This window comes from Aythya marila (assembly GCF_965140915.1).
Source record: "Aythya marila genome assembly, chromosome: Z".
Classification (NCBI taxonomy): domain Eukaryota; kingdom Metazoa; phylum Chordata; class Aves; order Anseriformes; family Anatidae; genus Aythya; species Aythya marila.
Window position 1 is genome coordinate 1,626,163 of NC_139080.1, and position 22,107 is coordinate 1,648,269.

At 41.8% G+C, this 22,107-nt stretch overlaps 1 protein-coding gene across 1 annotated transcript in view; it reads right to left on the reverse strand.

Moving 5' to 3' along the window:
• LOC309889652 (netrin receptor DCC) overlaps positions 1–22,107 on the reverse strand; it is a gene marked incomplete at both ends in the record, with an annotated part of 357,636 nt that overhangs the window by 156,160 nt on the left and 179,369 nt on the right. The window contains 2 exons of the mRNA XM_082782596.1: positions 1,587–1,707; positions 3,537–3,691. Of these exons, the coding sequence (XP_082638722.1) occupies positions 1,587–1,707; positions 3,537–3,691 (276 nt within the window). The remainder of the gene's footprint in view (positions 1–1,586; positions 1,708–3,536; positions 3,692–22,107) is intronic.

Consider the following 22,107-nt stretch of genomic DNA (forward strand, 5'->3'; position numbering starts at 1 on the left):
CACCAGAGCCCTCGCTGAGCAGAGCAGAAATATTTCCCCCAGCCCCACCACTTCATCTGCATTTGTAGCTGGCTCCTGCACCAGCTGTGCATGCTGGCCCCCCCTTCACCTCCGAGGAATTGGAGTGGCATTGTTTGAAGAGCTGATTAAACAGCCAGGAAAAAGTAATCCATCACTTAAAAAAGGGAAACGGAGACAGTTTGCAACTGCGTCCTGGAGCTCTTTAGTATCTGCTCTTCATTTTCTTCGATTTTAATCCAATGCCCAGCATCATAAAGTCAAACACAGGGTATAAAATTAACTGACAGCACTTCATGACGAGGTAGGAGCGGCGCTGAGTTAAACCCAGTTTTGCTTTGGCTGATCCTAGAGCCAGATTAAACCCCCCTACAGTAGGAGACGGCCGGTTTCCTTCAGTTGTTCGTGCATGCAAATATCATTCGAGTGCATGAGCTGAATGCCAGATTCAGCTTGAAAGAAAACAAAGAAAATAAAAAGCAAAGGCAAAACAATCCTGCATCTCCCCACGGCGACATCTGAAGGGGAAACAGGTTGGTTTTGAACAGGATGATGCCTCGCTGATCCCTGCTGTCCTTCCTCAATATCACACAGGCATTTTTTCCGCCCGTGAAATCTAGTTTCTAAGTGCTTTCTCATTTTCACCTTTGTCCCTAAGGGAAGATAACCTCATCAGCACCTCTGGTGACTGCACAGAGACGAGGGAAACGCTCATCTGGCAGGATCCTGCAAAGGCAGGGCTCTCCCACCAAGCTACATCACTCCATGACTGCAAAGATTCTGCTCTTCCCAGGCCAAATCAGGGAACGAAGGATGCTTCTGCACGTTCCCATGCCCTCAGCTTCCTGGCATCGTCTTTGAGAAGCAGCAAGTGCATCCTGCAGCCCGGAGCGGGTCATTAATCATTTACAACCCAGAAACTGTGAAAGGTTTTTAACCACGTTTTACAAGGCGTCTGGTTTAAGATGAAGACATCTTTCTGCTGGCTTAAAAAAAACATAAAGGAGTAAACCAAAACACCTATGCTGCTGTATAATGCTGTCCATACAACCAAACGACTATTAATTTCAGAGCAACAGAGCAGCATTTGTCTTTCTAGTACATAGACACAAACCTTATGATCTCAGTGGTTGGCTGCGCTCGATAGCCCCGTGCCAAAATGTTTTTTCTTTCCCTTTCCTCAAGACAAAACCTTCTCCAAAAGCTTAACACAACTAGATATATAATCCCTTAATGCTTATGGACTGTTTCATTCCATCACCTCACCCACTTATGACCATCTTCTCCTATTTCAGGAGGACAAAGCTCCCCTACAGACGGTGAGGCATCGCCGTTGGCTCTTCGTGCAGGTTTAGCTGGCCTCCAGAGTCAGCTCTAGGACAAGGCCAGCATCTGTAATTGCCTCAGTGAACAAAATGTCTCAAAGTATCTGAGAGCTTGGACACACTTTTAACTACAGCCAGCCAGCTGGAGAAGTAAAAGGGAATAAAGAATAGTAGCTGCTCGCTTGGGATTTTTATGTTAATAGCATTAATTACATCTGCAATTCTGTGTCCTTTGCATCTTACCAGGCTCTGGGATGATTAGCTGTGCACTGGCCTGTGCGTTTCCAGCTTCATTTTCAGCTACACACTGATAAAATCCTTCATCTGACTTTACCAAGCCCAGAATCCGCAAGTTGCTGCCACCCTAGAGAAATACAGAAAATGGAAAGAAAGGAAGAGAATTAATTAGAAAAACACCAGCCAACGTGAACGAGGATTACAAAACCTTCACGGAACAGCTGTTCTGTGAAACAAAGGCACTGTGCACGCAATCTCAACCCCAGATCACATAGGCATCTAAGGACAAGGTCTGTAACAACGAGAATCTTCATCAGAAATCTCTCAACACGTGATATTTTGCATTTTGTTTGAGGGAAGGTGCCTATGGTCTTGAGGTTGGACTCACTTTGTTGTCCATCCAACACCTTTCTCAAAGCTTAGGCTCCAAAATTACAGCCAACCACTTGGTTAGTGATCTGAATTTTGTCTTGGCCCTTAGCCGCAGGGAAGATTTAAAAGAACTTTCAACTTCTGTGTCTTTGAACAAATGCTGTGCTGAAGGTCAAACCCTCCTGATGGCTCGAGGCCTGGAGATCCTCAAGAAAAGGTCACTCTGCGCTTACTCCATTTGAAAGAGATTTAGCTTTTAACTTCTGTTAGCACAAGCAGAAACCGATTATCTTGGTTAAAAATAAAAAAAAAAAAAAAGGAGTGAGGGGTGTGCTCTGGCTGAAACGTGCCTTCTATTAACAACAATTTAAAAGTGAGACAGTTTTCCACCACCACATAACCATGACTGCAACAGAGCTGTCCTTTTCCTTGGAAGCTTAATGCTTCTGGCTGCTTTCTAATGAGCAATGATGTATAATAATCAAAAAAAGTTGAACTTACTATTGCATATGGCAGAGTGTATCTATCGTGCATGAACACCACATTAAAACTGTTGTGTTTTTTTTTTTGTTTTTTTTTTGTTTTTTTTTTTTTGGTAATTAAAAGATGTTATTGGTTACAAGCTGAAAAATTAGAAAGCACTGAACCAAGCCATGAACAAGTCACATCTCGTGGCCTATGGACATCTTCACTGTCACTGAGATTTTGGGGGCTCTTTTCCAATATTTCAGCTCATTTACAAGTGGCACTGCTTTCAGGAGATCAATGCTTTTGGAAAACTCAGCATAAACTAAGCTTATATTACAGCTGCATTTAAACTAAAAGGGGTGGGAGTCCTGCATGGGGATGTTACTTTGGGGAGAATGTGCAAAAATTCTCTTTAAAAATCTAATTATATCAAGAAGCTATTCTCATTATTAACCCCTTTTGATTTATATAAAATCACTGTAAGAAATAATTCCTCTCATCAACCAAGCCATAAGTTGGACAAAGTATTTCCTGAAACGAATCTGAAACTATTGTAGGGAGACTCAAAAGGTGAAAATTACCAAGAAAAGCATCTTTTGCTCATGTAACTCTGTGGAGCACCACCAATGTGTTCCCTAATGCTTGTTCTGGTACCCTGAAACCTTAAAGATCTGTACTTAAAAGGAGAAACTAAAATTTGTCTTCATCAGTGAACCTTTGCACTCGACCATAGCCATCGTTTGTCATTCCTAACAATCTCGTGAGTCTGACTTCCTTGGAGAAGAGATCTAGTATTTCTGTTCCAAGGCCAATAGTTAGTAAGGAAGTCGTTAGCACTTGGCAAACGATATTATTAACAATAATTTAGATTGGGATCACAAACTGTTACATCTCTCCAAAAAGAAGTGTTTAAATCTCCCTAAATCTGGGACACGGCATCAACAAATTTGCTATAACATCTCGCTGCAATGCTCCTTCTTCGCACTAGGAGGCACAATAAATTTTGTTTGGGAAAGCTTCCAAGTTTGCAAAGGCAATGATTGGGTCAAGTATCAGAACACATTTCCCAACTTGATAAAAAATCTCAACCATTAAAAAAAAAAACTAGAAAATTACCACTATCTGAAAATAGTCGCTAGGAATGACCACTTCTCCATTCTTGATCCACTCCACCGTAGGGATGGGCTTGCCAGACACAGCGCATTCAAACTCGATGTCCATGCTCTCGTAGGCATAAAGATTTGACGGGCGAACTAAAAACCATGGTGGAACTACAAAAAGAGGTGGGGGGAAAAATGAAAGCGGCGATGAGTAAATACAAGTAAAGGTTTAGCAAGTAAATAATTTCAATAAGCCTTCAGAAATATCAGAAATAGGTAGAAAACACATCTGTAATTCAAATTCTTCTCTTCAACCTTTAACAAGCAAACACTAGGGAAAACGTTTATTCTAGGGAGAGCACTTAATGGTTGCTTTTAATATTCATTTCTAGCTTTTTTGTTCATTTTTTTTGGGCCAAAAGAAAGAATTTGAACTTCAATTTACAAAACATGCAAGTTGTTTTCCAGTGCGCACAACCCGAAATTTTATAAAAGTAACTTGATCGTAGGAAATTAAATAAATAAAAATAATATTTAAAAAATCTCTAGGAAGGAGGGTAATTAAATCTCATTCATTTCAAAGGATTGGATGCCAACTGCTAACTTAACAAAGACTGTAAGTCAACGTATGGAGAGGTACGTAAAGGGATAAGACAAGTTCATTGGCAAGCGACACAGAATTAGGAGCATTTAGAGACATTTTCATCTAAACCAGGACTTCTGACCGAGTTTAATAGAAGATGAAGAGATAATCAATAACTAGGAAATCCGTCCCCAGTGATGGAAGAAGAAAAAAATAGTTATCTTTGCTGAGAAGGAATACTTATTAAGCCAGCAATTATCTGTTGCCTTGCATTACTGTAATGTATTCACAGCTTTTCAGTATGCTATACGATATGCTAATTTAATTTCATCATTATTGTAACACTAGCACAATAGAAATTAGCAAGTTGAGGAAAACCACTCATAACGTCACCGTCCTGATGAGCCCACTCGCCTCGCATCCAACTGAAGAGCACCCACCAAAAAAAAAAATATATCAGCATTCCCACCAGCTTTCCCAGGGGAACGATGGTTTTGAACATCCATAGTCCTCGGGAAGCCAGAAAGGATTAAATTTCCAAGTACCATCCACGACTTATCATTTCAGACAGAAAATCCAATTGTGTTTCTTGAGCCATCCTTCCTGCTGTCTGCTTATAATATTTATAAAGCCGTAATATTCAAACCCCCCCCTCTAAATTAAAAGAAGGTGAAGATTATAAAATCAATTGCGCAGAAGCTAAAGAAATGTTACAGTCGAGGCTGCCCTTGCATCCCTAATTCGGACGCCAGGTTTGCAAGGATTACAGCACGCTCCCCAGTTAAACCATCAAATTCTGCAGCCTCCCAGGGCTCTCTGCTGTAAGTATTTTAGGATCTGATTTCCAGCTTCCTATTTAGTACACAGCTTCACGCTTTCTAGGCTTCAAACTCTTCCGTGCAAACAAAACGATGAGTTTCCAGTAGGGTTTTCTCTGGTTCCTATTTTGGCATGATCCACGCGCTTCCTTAATCTCGTAGTGCTCTGCCAGCCTCACAAATCAAGAGAGGAAATCCAAGGTACAGCTTAAAGGACACAAGAACTCCCCCCAGTTTTTCTGGATGAGTTAGAGCAGTCTCCATTGAGACTAACATCTTCCAGTTGTCCACCGGACCTTAAAATCTCATGGGGCAAGCAGAACATGAGTCAACCCAACCATCTACAACAAGAGAAGCGTCGTGCAAGTGACCAAAGCGTTATCTTGATGTGCTCTTCACAGCTGCATTTAACAACCTTACCCACAAAACTCTGCCTGCAATCACTTACTTGCCCTTATTGGCATTACGGTTTCCAGCTTGGGTAATAAACGACAGCAGAGTCCTTGAGATGCCATCTCTTTAATCATATGCTCCCGACAAATCCTTGGAGGGCTCTCCAAACTTGTGTCCACAACAATGTAGGAGTATTTTGGAGAAAATTTGATTATTTTATTTAAAAACTGTACAAAACGCATAAAAACAAGATCAAAATAAGACTGCAAGGCTATCGTGTCAGCTATTTCTTAATTTCTAGCAATTGCTTCTGCTTTGGAGCTAAGTTATCTACACAAACAAGCACGAGCCCTGGGCCCCTCAGCATTGCTCCCATGTCAAATCTTCCCTGGTTCTCTTTCAGATCAGCCTTATTTTCCATGCACCTAACAGTTTTGGATACCTAGAAGCTCCCAATCCGGTTCGGATCAACTCCAGTGTGCACAAATTAAACCTGAAGAGCTGTCCTGATTAACTCAGCTGCCTAATTTCCTACTGAAGAGGCTCCCACGGAGGTGCGTGCGCAGGTCAGGAAGGCTCTGCCTGCTTTTGGGGGGGCACAACAGGTTCAAGACCCCACAGCCACAGGAGCATGCAAGAAATTCTGCAGGTTTTTCAGAAAAAAAAAAAAAAAAGCATCACTGATAGGGAAACACCGGTAATGAGGATGACGATTGAGATTATTATTTTTTTAAATAACATTAGATACACTAGAGACATACAAAAAGACACAGCGGCAGAGCTGAGAATAATCAGCGTTGAATAGCTCGGTTCAAGGGAAAGCAAACAAGCTGTTTGTGTAACAAAGAGCTGAATTAAAAATTAAGAAGCAAGCGAATTCACATGCTCATTTTTAGCTTCTTTCCACCAGTATATTTTATTCAATAAGCTCACACCAAACCCCCCGCTATCTACGCAGTTTACAAACCCCGCAATTTTTCAGAGCTCTGACAAAACCATAAACTACTCAATCTTCATTAGAATGGTTTATTGCCGTGTCACCAGAAGCCTGTAATTAATTTAGAGGCTTGTAATTCACAGATTCCTGCCAGTTCTTCTTTCTGACGCACACATTCACGGACCCTGACCCGAAGGTTTGCCCTCCCTCCACCAGCATGGGGTCACTGCTGCTCCCCTCCCCATTTTTTAAAAAATAATAATTGTTGGCATTTTTCTAGACAGAACAAATGCATTTAATAATTACCGTGTGTTCACAAACCTTTTATGCAGTGGATAAGATGTATTATTTTCAAAGGACATCATCCCAGCTTCCATAAAGCAAATCAGACAGCACGAAACACAGGTAGACGCTACAAATAAGGACACCCCGACATGCCAAAGCAGACAGATGTAACACATTCAGACTCCTGCTCTATATACGTTATGCATACATATAAAACGCCAAGCACCATAAATACACGTGCCATAAATATTTTATGGATCAATAAATGCCAAGCGCTGCCGCGTTCGCTCTCTTCTTTTGCTCCGTGCTGAATATTTCAAAGGCCCGCGTACGTGGGGGAGGTTGGTGAGTTGGGCTGGAAAGGCAATGAAAATGCTTGCTTGTTGCTCGTGTTCCTTCTAATTATATCGTGGCAATATAAAGGCAACTTGAAGAAACCGCAGGCATTTTTTTTCCCACCAGAAAACTTACGAGCTTTCAGAGAAGTTTTTATATATATATATATATTTTTAGAAGGTTTCTGTGAATGGGTGGAAAGCTCGAGTTCAGCGAGATTTCAGCAGCCTTGCGCTACAGTATCCTTATATCGTCCTTTGCCCCGTTGAAACCTTAAAACCTATCCTCAGGCAAAAATAAGTTAAAATGGAAACTCAGAAGGCTCCATTTTTAGACCTCATCAGAATGAAAACACTTTTCAAAGCGCTCGTTTTCCTTATCTCACATCAACCCAGCCATATAAAAAATGCCCCGGTCTCAGGCTGAGGATATTTAATGCTGCGTGCTGTACCAAAAAAAAATTGAAGTAAAAATAAAACCCAAAATGTTAATCAGACATGTAAAAGATGTCCACGAGATTTGGGGTTTTAATAGAATACCAGGGGACCCCAACAGCTCCGAGGGGCTCTGACAGAAGCCAGCGATGGTGCAAAAAACTGCTGGAGGTTCTGGGGTCTCGAGCCTTGCTTCAAACAAATGGGATTTCCCCTCCCAGGAGCACAAGAGGCTGCATTTATTCAGAAGAATGTCAAAGATTGGTCGTAATGAGCCTGTAGAAGAGACGTGGGGACTAATCGAGCCCTTGCCGGCAGCAACAGCTAGCGTGGAGCGTTGGGTGTTGGGCTGACCTCCCCATTTCTAGAAATACCTTTTGCGAGATGACAGCTGATCTTGCGACAAGAGGAAGCAATTTTAACTCAGAAATGTCAGCGTTTTCTAATGCGAAGCGTCTTCCCTTTGCATGTTTGAATAAGGAATGTGGTCCTACTGACCCAAGAAAGATAACTGCTGTCAGCGAGTGCCCAACCCTGTCAGCCTGCAGAACGGGAAGACTTTCAATTGCGTGTGCTTAAAGGGAGCCTTTGTCATCTCCTATATCCCAATCCTTCCAAAAGGGCCCTCGTATTTTTCACTGCTAGCTTGCACAAGCCATGGGCTTAAAATAAAGCCCGAAACTATTTCAACAGGTCACAAAAAAAGGGCCTACGAATGCTCTTATAATATACAAGAGCTCTTTGGAAAGAGTACGAGGCAATAAATAAATAGATACCTAATAATGTGTCTTCAAAAACTAGATTAAAATTCCCATCTTCTTCTTTCTTGCCACAGCTCGGTACCCTTGTCTGACTCTATGCTCTGCACCTGACGTTCAGGAAGGCGATATGATATCAATACATCTCCCCTCAGACCAGCCTTGAAGAAATAAAAGAAAAACGACGCTGTTAGTCTATGTAAAACTTCATTCTTCACCTAAATAAAGGCATGGCTTGTCTTCTTTAATGATTTAGATTATCGTCATGCTTCTTTAGTTCTCCACGCGAAGGTCAGCTCCTATCGTTACTACAAAAAAATCACAACAGCGGCAGCTCGCGGTTCCCAAGAGGAAAAGAATTGAGCCACCAAAAAGTCGAGCGATACATCACCGTGGTCAGGCATGCATGAAAGAGGTGGAGAAGGTGTGCAGGCAACTCGTGCAGCTCCGTCAGGGCGTTGTAGTCAAACCCTTCCCTTCTCTGTTTTCTATTACATGACGACGTGCATCTCTCTTGGTATTGAGTCTGCTAGGTACTGGAGGGCAGAAAACATCTCCGATTTTTCTTTGTGAGCAGAGAACCATCAGTTTTAGCCAAGTAAAAAGCTGCTAATCTGCTGTGCTCTCTAACAAAATAATAATTTAATGAAGAGACTGATTTTTATTGCCTACATTACTAAATGCTCCCCTATCAATGAGCACGCTGATGAGACACTTAGAGAAAAACACAATTTCAGTTTTATAAATACTTAATATATATAAACGCAACTGAAACCATACTTACTGTATTAAAATACACCAGAAAATGCAGTGAAAAGCAAAGCATAGCATTGCTCCCACTTGTTCCCAAAGGCAGAAATCCTTCTGCAACGCTACAATGACCTGCACTACACTTGAAGGTAAAATTCTTGATCTTATCTAAATAAACCTAGCGATTTTCTCATTGATTTGTAGGCGCAAGCCCCTCACCCCAGCACAGGAGAAAAGGTGACACTAATATATGAGGAAAATACGGTGTTGTCTCCGTGTTGGTTCCAATTTTGTTTTCTTTTGTTGCCCAAACCCCTCCCCACTGATGAATAAGTTTGACATGGAAAGACGACTTCTTCCCCCTTAAAACGTTGTTTTATATATGACCACTGAATGAAAAACCCCAAAATGAACCAAAACATCCTTGTCCCTTCTAATAGGTACAAATGTTGACCCATGCCCAACTGGAGGCCACAGAATATTATTTATTTAATAATAAACGTGGCTTTTATGTGATGTACCGATAACAGACAGCCCGCGATGAGAAAACTAAGGTCACAGATATCTGTCACTTTCTAAATACCTAAAGATTTTATTTTATTGCTGCCTTTATGACTTATGGTGCAGACAGCAGCTATTGACCACCTACCATCTGGCCCGGGAACAAACGAGCATTTCATAATTGTGTATTGGGGCAAACTTTATCTTCGGATGCATTAACGTTATTTCTGTCAACTCCTGTAAAACAGCAGCACACGCAGCACAGAGGAGGCTAAGGGCTAATACAATACTGACAATTAGCTCAGGTTTTAGTAAACAGCATGAAAAAATCTGGAAAAAAAAAAACTGCAGGAAGAGCTGAATTATCTCTATTTACTTATTTATAAGTATTTTGTCTGTTCGCCTAAGGGTAGCCCAAATGGGCATTAAGTTAATGGGAAAACAAGGCTCCGAAAAATACACTTTTTCTTTGCCTTTAAAGAAAGGGAAGGATACAATGGCTCTGAATTAATTCAAGATAACTACTTGAACTATTAATTCAAGATAATTGAGTACCAACCTGTCTCATCATAAAAAAAAACAAACATCTCAAGACCTCACCACCAACTTTCCTCTTCTGTATCTGTACGAGACGCAAAATTTCAACTTTCATAACCCAGTTATAAGATGTTTTTGTGGTTAGACAGGCAAATAAGGGCAGGATGATGGCTCTCCAGATCTCTGTGGTGTGTTGAGGACCAGTGAACGCTCTTTCCTGGAGCTCTTTGCTGAGATTCGGGCTGACACCAGCAAGCACCACGCTTCCAGGCTCGGTAATTGCAACGATAATGCATTTCATTTTGGGATCTCAAAGCAATTTGTAGGCATTAAATAATTCACAAGCATTTTACAGATAGATACACACACACGCGGAGTAAATGACTCGCTCAAGGTCATGTAAAGTATCAGTGACAGATAATTAAAAGCCAGTGTAATTAATAGATGTCCCTGGGAGATTTGTGTATATCTAAGACTCCCTCCCCTCCATAGCCGGCACCGACAGCCACCTCTCCGCACACGGATTTCCCAGGTTTATTTTGGGACTTTCTGGGCCCCAAAGTACAAGAGAGACCTGGGCGTACTGGAAAGAGCCCAGCAAAGGGCTATGAAAGCTGTGAGCATGAGAGGAAGAAGGAAGAAATAAAACTACAACATCTTGGGAGATGCTCTCACCTTTAGGTGCTCTCAGGAGGTGCCTTCAAAACTTCTGGCTGATGCAGTGTTTCAATTCATCAGCACATTTTCCTAACAAAACTAGCACGAATTGAAGTTTTTATATCAGTAGAGGTCATCGGATTTCCTGAGCAACTCAGTCAAGTCCACACATGGACAGAACATAGGCCTGTGCCTGTCCAGCCTCATTGACACATCCCAAAACCATGAGAAAAAAAAACATTCTCGCATTGAGCACCTCTTCAATGCTTGGAGTGAAAAAAAAATCGAAGAAATAATGATAATAATAATAAAAAAAAGTCTGGTAGCCCATCTTTGTTTTCCTTTCTTCATTCTCTTGGTCTCCTAACCACTTTCTCTTATCAAAAAATAATATCACCAACCGATCACACATCGATACCCTTTACACAGGTGTTCCAGCAAGTTTATGGAACATTTATGGAACAACCCAAAATGTACAGAAAGCTGTTTACCCACTCAAATCCCACACTGCCTTGTTTGCCCGACAGCCCCTGAAATCTTGGGGGGAGGTGTTTGGCTGGAAAAAGTCCAATATTAAAGAACGGCAAACCTTTGTCACGCTCCAAGAGGAGCATATTGAGGAAGCGTGCTGAAAAGGTAGTTTATTTTTTGAGATCTCTATCTGTATGGCCTCAATCACCTTCTTATCACATTGTCTTGTGGGAGAAGAAAATGAGAAACAGAGGAGCAAATAGATGAAACAGAATATGTATTATAATGATATGCAATATTGGACACATTACTGCAGCCTGTTTCGATGCTTACTATACTTTCATTTACCCAACAAGTTAATGGGAGGACCCTTATTTCATTTATTCCTACTAAATATCAACTTTCAAGCTGTCTCATTCAAACAAAATCGTTAACACAGACTGAGGTCAGAAGCTCAAAAGATGCATCCTGGAAAATAAAGATTTGGGCCACTAGTGAAAGGACAAGGAATGTAGACATCATTACTAAGAAGTAATTAAAAGTCCTCCCTTCCATTAAAAAAAAAAAAACAGAAAGATGGATGAGAAATTGCTCATTTCCGAGCCCCCAGGTAAAGCACAGGATAGTAGCAGCCTGCAGGGTGTGATGCCAGGGCTCTAATTTACACATTTCAGTCCTTGTCTCCCTTGTTGGATGCTTTTGGTTCAAAAAAACAAGGATGCTTTTGGTGCAAACCTCCCTCTCCATGCACTGCCCTGGCACAGGATGACCTCTGGTCTCAGCACCAGAATTTGAGCATGGAGATGAAAGGACCCAAAGCAGCTACAGGCGCTCCAGGACACTCATGCCGTGGCAGAGGGGGTTGAATTTGATCAAACAGAAAAGAAGCAGCACGCTCTAATTTGATTAACACGCCAAAGCGGCAAATGATTTTTAAGTAATCCAAGGTCACCGAGGATAAAAGGCAGGGAGGTATCCACGCAGCGCTCACCCGAACAGAAATCAAGGAGCTGTCGTCTCAGTAGCAGCCACGTCACCTGCTCCAGGACCCACGAGCGCAGCTTTTTGTTTGCCATTCACCTCCAGAAGGGCAGCGCTAAAGCAGCTGGCAGCTGATCTAGCCTGACCTTGCATATAAACCAGAGTGAAACTTCTGTGAATTAATTCATTTTTGGATTACTGCGTATATTTTAGGAATCTCATTCAGTTTTTCCTAGAGATACAAACCACACCACGAACTTCGGTACCTTGTTCCATTACTTACTCTTGTTTTCTTAAATATTATCTTGCTTCTAGTCTAAACTTGTCCTTTTTCAACTCTGGATGTTCTTCATTTCGTTGTCAGGTAGACTGTAAGGCTCTTTATTATTGTATTTCTGCTCTTGGCACAGACACCTACAGACCATGATCAAAGAAATAAAAGGGGCTCTTTCATCTTCAGCATCTTTTCCTATCCTTTAACCAATGTCACGGTTCACCTTGGATGCCTGGATCACTTAAATCTCCTTCCTGAACCGTGGATGCAGTTCTTCTGCAGTGTTTTTCCCCCGTGCTAGGTGTGGACGTGCTAGGTTTATTCAAAGGTCTTGTTTTTACCAAAATCCACAATCGCACACCAATTTCTGCTGCTGCAAGTGCTGGGTGTGGTGCTCAGCTGGTCAGCCTTGACTCTCAGCACTTCCCCAGTCTGTATTTTCCAGCAAAGCCCCCAGTCTGTACAGGGTACATATCCACATGCCCAGCTCAAGTTCTCCTGCTTGGGATCAATCCTGCTCTTGCAAAGCAACGTGTTTGTGTGAGCTGTGAATGTGGTCTGTGCTTTTTTTTTTTTTTTCCAGGTTATGGGTCAAAATATTAGAAAAACGTGTTAAAATATTAAAAAAAAAAAACATGTTAAAGCATTCAAAAACCACGTTATCTGATGTGGCTGCCGGGGTGAGCATCCCCAACCCAGCCCCATGTGCCTTTCCAAACCTCACCTCCAGCCTTCCACGACGTTCGACTATTTCCACATTTACTTTCAAGACATTTTTAATTCAGACATTTCAAACAGTTCTTTCAAAGTTCTCAAATTCAATACATTTAGACAGGCTGATTTGAGATGAGACGTTTGAAAACGTCTATTTTAGGTACTCAGCGAATTTCCTGCTCTGCTGTTTAACTCTCGCTGAAGCTCCTTTGATGCCCTGCTGTGCTCTGAATGCATCATCCACCTTCTCCCCCTGGTCCCAGGGAATATTGTCCTATATTCTGTCTATATGGACCTCATTGTCCTATAATCTGTCTATATGGACTTTACCATCCCAACAGAGCTTTCAGGGCTAACGTGCTCTGAAAGTTAAGTTAGGGAAGGGGCTGACTTTTCCCCTTGGATTTTCCTGCGTGACCTACCTCCAGATACTCTAGGACAGAGATGTCAATATGCATGATAACGCCTCACATCAAACATTTTTTATGTCTTTGTACAACTAACACCTCTAAAATGTTGGCACATTTTACTATTTTGACCCTTTATTGTCTCTTAGCTCAAACTCTGCAAGTCTAAGCATGTGATTACATCAGGAAATAATAATTACAGCTCACCTCATCTGCAATTTGGCCTTTTGTTGCGGCTCTCCAAGCTGGCTGTGCACCAAGGAGCTCCATGAAGTCCTTGCATCTACCAGGTAAGCTGAATTTTGTCTCCACGTGTGAAGCCAGCCTGCAGCTGCACCTATTTCTGGGGCTGAGTGAGGTTACAGGAGTGGTGTTAACTCAAGCCAACTCAAACAGGACATCCCGCAGCCAGAGCTATCCTGAGCACGAGCAGGATGAAAGCACCTGCAACACCTTTTTCACAAGGAGAGCGTTGAAGATCCTGAACGAATGTCAACAGGAGGAACGAAACTCCCCCACGCAGTTATCTCCTACCTCCAGATACAATATTTACAAGCAGCGCAATATCATTTTTGCAGCTCTTGTGTTCTCAGCAGTTGACAGAAGGAATAAAAGCTATCATCTCTAACCCTAAGGTCCCACCGGCATGATCCCAAACCTGCAGGCTCCGACTGTATTACCGGGATTAGTCTTTACTACTCTAAGTAATGCTCTTGACCCCTCTTTAATAATATATATTTCATTTTCTCTGCTCAAACAGAGCAAGGATTCACGGGCTGGGAGTCAAACTCACCTTGGCACACAAAGCAGGGCTCCTTTCCTTGAGGGTTTGCGCAGGATCTAACATACTAAAAAGCCAGGCTCTGTGCTGAGCAAGGAATTTCCCCCACTGAGCATCCTTTTGAAGAAACTTTATTATTTTCCAAAGGAAAAAAACACCTTTAAGGCAGGACAACAGGGAGGCACTGGGCTGCTTCTTTCATCCTGCAGGCAATTGCTCAACCCTTAATTTATGCACAAGGCTAAATTCTCATCTTCTTCAGTACTCGGCTGCTGAGATACGATACCGATCACTCTGACAGCTGTCACTCCTCCCATCAGCACCTCACATATTTAGCTGTTAAAGGGAAAAATTGGCTGGCACGCAAATAAAAAGGCTTATCCTGCAACAAAGAGGTTAAAGCTTTGCCCCTGGAAGGACTCAGGAATTTAACAAACGTACGGGAGAGAAAAAGGAAAGCTGAAAAAGGAAATATTAGGAAAAACAGTGCGGGTTTTAGGTGTATCAATCAAAATCTCTTGCACTTTGGGGGATGTAAGGAACACAATTTATCACCGTGATGCGTGTTGAGAACACAAAACCATTGCCTCTGCCGGGTAGGAGCAAAACTGCAAGAAACCTCAGCAGCAACCAATTTTTCAACTAAAACTCACAGAGCTGTGCACAGAAACTCCACAGTTCAGGCTCTGCATGCCTCTCCCAAGGGCAAACCCGTTAAGTAGCAGCAATGGGTTTGCCTTTCTCCTTTTCTATTCCTATTTTTCCCCCTCTCTTAATGACTTCCATCAGAATTTGTATTATCAGTAGGCACTGCATGCACGCTTGGCAGCAATCCACAGCTTCACTCCTCTACGAAAACGAACATCTACTGAAAAGACTTCTTCTCAAAGACTCATAGAATATCCCAAATTGGAAGGGACCCATAAGGATCATCGAGTCCGATTCCTGGCAAAAGGAGTTAGCTTGCTTTTTACCTTGCTTTTCGTCTTCATCCTCTTTAAAGTTTAATCTTCTTCCCTTTTTCTTTTTTTTTAAAGAAACTAAAACGTTTCAAGAAAAAAAAAAAAAAAAAGGTATGGATGAACAGAAAACATGTCGAAGGCCAAAAACCTAGGAGAGAAAATAATGTTGAGGAGCTTTTGCACTGGAATTTAAAAGCTGAGATGAAGGAGAAAAAGCAGCCGATGCTCATGACCATACAAAGCTTTACAACTCTCAGAGGGGATTTGCTATTTTCGCCGGAAAACCCTGATGCCCAACTTCCAGTAGGGGGAAAAAAAAGACAGGTTGGGTTAAAAAACGAGCGGATATGAACTCACATAAATTGCAGGTTGGGTTTGTAGCAAGTTTTTAATAAAGCCTGGGAAATCTTTCACTGTTGATCGGTATTCGTGATACAATGGTAATCCGTGATACAACGGCAGCAATTTCATCAGTTCTCCATCCGAAATATTTTTGTTTTAACACATTATTATTATTTTTAACGATTTTCTGGCTGACTTCCAGTATCGGAATTAGGGACCAAACTAACTCCACTACTCTTCCCCTAACAGAGCATCTCCTCCTCTGCCAGCCCCGGGCAGCGTGGAGCTCATACAAACATCAGCTCTGCTCTCCCGTGACCTTAATGATTGATATTCCTTTCTGCTGATGGATCTCAATAACATCTTTGCCGTTTGACTCTATCAGAAAGCTAAAATGATGGCCTCAAGGATTTTCCTATTATAGTCACATGTATTCTGTAGCTTGGTTCATTGCCTCCAGACTTAGTTCCCATTTGTCTATATTAGCCTGTATGTTTTCATGTAATTTTCCCAATAACCATGAAACCTAAAAACCTCCTGAATGCGGCTGCATTATTTCTCATTAGACACAAAATTGAAATAGATGACAAAGCAAGTTCCAAACCGGAGTGGAGAACATAATAAGCCACAAAAATCTTGTGTAAGACCCTAATTTCGACTCATTACTCAAGCTGTGATATAATCAGATGTTTAATTACTTCTCTCTCCATCCATTTTATTGAGTATATGGAAGTATCTTTATATATTAAATGTATAAGTCATTTTACTTGGGAATCTCTATTTTCATTACTTTCTCATGTAGCATTGCCCACCCCAAACAGGATTCATGAGCTCTTGGGTAAGATTGTCCTAATGGGATTACTTTCCAGTCCAATGGGAAAAATACTGGGAGTATTTCACTTATTTTTATTACAAAAGAGGAAAAAAAAAACCATGGGACAAAGCCAGTCTTCTACTTTCTTTTCACCCAGGGAATGTAAAATGCTACATATATTTGATTTTAATTGCATTGTCACAGATTTAGGAAGTAAGGTAGGGAAGAAAACCACCAACCTCATCAAACATTTGTCCAGGAAAATGTGTTTTCGACAAACATCAAGAGCCATTTACCATCTGATCCTCATCCCCACAACACTGAATATTCTGCAGTTGTGCTGCTTAAAGGAAATTTCAGCAATGATGGGCTGAAACGACCACAAGTGAACCCAACTCCTCCTCTTGGGGTGTGCGGAATGACTGCCAGGCACGCAGGATCGCGAGCAGGTTGGCATCCCTCGAGTCGGAGAAAATACGCGACCTTTAACGCGTCATTCGCCTTTGACAATCTCATCCGAGAAGCACACACGTTTCGAATGTGCAAACATTCAAATGTGTTTGTTTTGCAGCAGAAATGCTGAGTCTGTCTTATCAATACAGGATGCTAAGGAGCTTAAATACCCCGTAGCCAACATTGAGGCAATCCCTTGCCTCTTCCAGCTCTCCGCTTTAATAAATTCACCGATGCTTTCTCTCATCTGGCGTATCCTTAAGCAGATGGCTCCGCTCCACCCTACCCACTCTGGAAGATTTGCTTTCATGAAACAATCTCGCAAAATGATTTCATTTGCATACATCATGCCAATTTCTCAAACACCATAAACACGGGAGCCAAAAAGTAAATCTCCACCTTCGGTTTCAACCTCTGAAGGGAAAGATGATGAAGACTGTTCCACAGGGATGGTCCTACAAGCACAGTAAAATTATTTATACCAAAACTGGGAAACCCCAAACAAACCTCAGCTGAATAGAGAAGAATATGAAGAGTTAAAAGGGAAAATCTTTTCACTGATTGTGGAAACTGCACAATGCAATGGCAGCCAGGAATTCGTGGGTGGTTTTTCTCCTGGTTGACATCCACTGGGCAAGCATGCTTGCCCCTAGGATGTGAAACGTTCAGATTAAGTTAAGGAACCCACCTTTTATGCACGTTTTTTTTTTTACATATTTCATTATATATAGCAACCCTCAATTCTTGAGGACCTTTTGTAACCACGGTGATGCTTTTTTAGATGGAGTCTAGCTGAATATTTCTTTGCTCCCCCAAATCAATGCTATTCACCACCGACACACGGTAAAAGCAGCATTAGGGAACCCTGTGAATCAGTTCTCTTCGGGATTTTCAAGACAGAACCGGGGAAACCATTTTTCCCTTTACCTAAGCAAAAGGTTAGGCTTTGATATTAAATGACCTTTTGGCAGTCATTGTCTTCATCAAACAGAAACAGTATTTACCATGGATGGGAGACTGTCGAGAACCTGCTCTGCTTCACTAGCGGGCTGTAAGCTGCAAGGAGAGGAAATCCACAACCTGCTGGATTGAAAACCTCAACGTGATATTTAACTACTGAACGGCTGGGATTTGTGGGCATCTCCTCTCGGCAGCTACGAGCACTGCTCATGGAAATCCCACGTTTATTTGGCCGTGTGAGCCACATCGCTCCTGCTGCAGGACTCATCGATGAATCGAGCCAGGGCTTCAGAAGCCAAACGAGTTTAATTCTTACCCATCTGGGTGCGTGGTTCAGCATGCTCTCTGCAATTACTGGGGAATCCATAGCTTAGCTCTATTAAACTCCATTTTATCGGGCATTTGTTGCTTCAGTTTGTATATATTGATTCTTTTTTTTTTTTTTTTGGAATAAAGTGATTTCAAAATACATGTCATGAAAGCGCTGTAAAATCAGAGCACGATATTATTCTTGTTAATGTCTGCAGTCCAAGAAGGCAGGCAGACCCATAATATTTTCTATTTCAATACCCTGACAGTCTTAAATACTGTATAGATCAAACCACTACGAGTACGGGAGGATTAACTCTTTCCAGACCCAACCTTACAGAGCACATGCTCACGAATAAATTTACGGTGTTTATCCTAGTTATAGAACTGGAAAACTGTACCCAGAAAACTGAAGCTCTCAGTTAGGACATCACTGTATAGGAAAGTAATTCCAGATGCCTGAACGAAGCAAGACTATCACTAAAATAATTTAAAAGCTCTGTTTTTAAAGTCTTGGCACCCCTAAGCCCAGTTCAGCAATATAATTCCTGTAAAATACTTTCAAGTTTTGCTTGTGTGTCCTGCCATCACAGCTCGTCTCAATCAGTGGAGCTGCTCACACAGCATTAGGACACTTTCCGCTGTGAGTAAATGGCTCACAATCTGGCTATTAATTTGAAAGGAGCGTGCACATTAATTTATTACAATAATACTTTGCACTTTTATGGCGGTTTTCCATTTAAGAGTCACAAAGTACTTTGGAAAGAAAAAAAAAAAAAAAACTAATAAATTAAAATCTCACCGTGCTCCTCTGAGATAGCTATTATTAACCACATTACACACAGGGGAGAAAGAATCACAGAAATGCTAAATGAATTATCCAGGGTTGGATGAGACGACGGTAACGGAGCTCAAAGGAAAAAGTAGATTTCCCAGATGTTCAGCTCATGCCGAACAACGCTTCCTCTCAGAAGCTGTGGGCAAATCCCAGAGAAACCCAAACAGATGTGAGTAACTCCTGCATCCCAGAGAATCAGCTGGGATTTTGTCTTCTTATCACTGAACCTACAAGATCAGCTAAAGCTTTACTAAGGTCAGGACTGGGACTTCCTCAAGGATGATGGGCAGCCCAGGAAAGAAATGCTTAGAGTACCAAACAAATGGTTTTTGAGTAATAGCCATAAGAAGGGCTCCACGTTAACGGGAGCTGCATTGCACAGCTAAAATTAATGGTTCTGGAGTAAAAACCCAATAGCAACAATACTGGTCAAAGTGCTGCTGTCATCTATGAGTCAAAAACCTACTCTAAGCAAAGTTTTTCTTAATTAAATGCACTGGCACGCATCCCACAGCCACATAATGAGGATATGAAAATCCACTAAACTCTTGCAGTAAGTTTCGGATCTCGACCATCAGCAACTTGTGTTGTTAAGGGATTGTGACCACTGATAACATTTTCAAGTAAAACCCAAGATGCAGTTCACCTCTGATTCAAGTGCCTAAAAAAAAAAAAAAATCAACTAAAACAGTAAGGATATAATTTGGTCTACCATACTTAGAGCATAATTGAGAAAAATTAAGTTCCATATTCCAACTATTTTGATAGCCAGCCATACTTCAAAGGAAAAAAGCACATTATGCAAAAAATGCCTCTAACAGTAAGATGAAGCCTGCAATTTGGGACGCAACTGAAGAAACTTCAGATGACAGAGGAAAGGGTTTGTTCTTAAGATTTACCCCAGTGGCAATGGCACGGAAGGATGGGCATGGAGCAGCCCATCCCACAGCCATATTTATTACTTATTTCTCTGTTTTATCAGCAGCTGGACACACATTTTCAACAAGAACCTGCACCCAATTATCATTAGATTGTGGCGAACGGTACAAAACACCACCTCCTCCTCCATTAAAGCAGAGAAACCTTTCCGAAAAGATCTGGCTGTTCACCCTAGGGGACAACAAGTGCTGTGACCTCGAGGTTTCACCACCCCAGCACCACCTCGTGCAGAGCTGCAGTGCAAAGGGCTGGCACCCCGAGCCCAGGTGTCCTCCACCAGCCTTTCATCCTCCTAATGACTCCTGCCTGAAAATCATTTGCTGCTTCTGAAAGGTATTTCCTACCTGTGGCAATTTATTCCACCGCAAGAAGAAATCATTAAGCTATCAGAAGCCACTGCTTTTAAAGCAATCAAATTTTCATGAACCAGGAATTACAACTTCAGGTGCTAGATAAGCTGCATGGGCAAATAAATGTGGAAAGCATCAAGCCTCATCCTGAATTGTTAAGTATAAAAACAAGAAAATGTCGAACATAAAATGAGAATTGTTCCTAAATAGAATGCTTATTGAAGATTTTTCAGAGGAATGAGTAGTTCTTTAAGTGGCAAGTTATTGGTTTCCTGCAGATTAGATGTTATACAATCAAATTGAATTATTGAAACGCCTTCCATCTATCCACCAATCTATTTACATCAAATATACCATGTTATTTTTCATACTGTGATCCCAGCCTTCACAGGAATTCTTTCGAAAATGATTTTAGCACATTTTCTTCATAACGGTGACATTTTTACAGGCATTTAATATATGGGATCCAGCCTATTAATGTATTTATCCTGTTTCGCCACGGTTATTAAATCTTTAAAGCCACAGTTTTTCGTTGTTATGACAGGGGAATAAAAGCACAACACCAGAAAAAAAAAATAGATGAGCTGCTGGCATGCACTTAAGGGCATCCTGAAAGATACTGGGGTGGTCTGATGGCTCACCAAAGGCTCGCCGAAATCCTTGATATCCCGTGCAGCTACAAGAACTTGCTCGCTCTGTGACCTCAGGCAACATGTTTAACATCCAGAGGTCTCAAAAAGACTCAATATGAGCTCTTAGTACGCCGTGGTGGCTTAAAAAAGCTCGTGTAAGCCTTAGATGTTTAAAAAGAAGGACATCAAGGAGATGGAAGGGACTGATCTTGCCTGACTACACAGCCTAAGGCTGCTACCACAGCACCATGCCTGGTGCCTGTGTTGAGGTAGACAGCGATACCCGACCACGGGAGCACAAAGAAAGGACACAAAACTGACCCAGGAGCCACACGCTGTGAGATTCAACATGCTCAATGTCTTCAGTTGACTGAAACGGCTGAGAGGTGGCCGCTTTGCTGGGAAGAGACTGAATTTAAAAGCCCGTTTCAGGGCCTGTCACCCTGCCGGGCCCAGCTTACTGCTGCACAACATGGCCGATCTCCTCAGGAGGAGCTGGGGCAAGAAGGCTCGTAGCTGGTTTCATCCCCCATGTCGAGCACCACATCAATCCAGGCCACCCTGCCATGTCGGCAGGCCTAGGCTAAGGCTCTTTGCTTTCTGTCAAAGCAAGCTCAGGCCCGAATCGAGTCCATTAAACACCAAGCTTTAAATGCCACGGCAATAAGGAGGGGGAAGGAGCGCGGTGCCAGCAGGCCAGGAGGGTCGAAACGGTGCTCAGGGTTCGACTTTATGACTGATCAGTAACACATCCATGTCCAAACATTGCTTGAAAAGGACAAATCTAATCCCACAGCTGCTAGTTACCCACTTGGGGGCATTTACAATTCCTTTTTCTGCTGCTAGGGGAGTGCTACGCAGACTTACTTCACCTGAAACGAAGCAAGTGTGAAAGATTTTATTCATTCAGCAGCAATAATTAGATGTCAAGGCTGCATTTATTCCACTAGCTCATGCAAAAGAGACATTCACTTATTTTGTCAGAGTTGAGGATATTGTTCATTAATGCCCATCCCATTTGTTTAAATGCTTACAGAGCAATAACGAGTGCTGTGAAGTGCATGCTGCTCCATAGCCCCCAAAATACTTCAAGACAAAAAAACTAACAAAGCCGTAACCGCCTTATTAGACATCTCTTCGTAACAATAATTAAATACACCAAACTCGTGACGAAAATGTTATTACTCTCTAAGAAAACCCCATAAACCTGCTGTTACAGTAAATCAAGAGAACTTATCTGATTAGACAGGGGGGTCGTTGCATTCGATTTAGACAAACCCATCGTAGCATAAAAGCAGCCCAGGGATGAATTAGATTTTTACTAAAGATTAATTGCCACATTAACAAAAGAAAACCAAACCAGTATGAGGC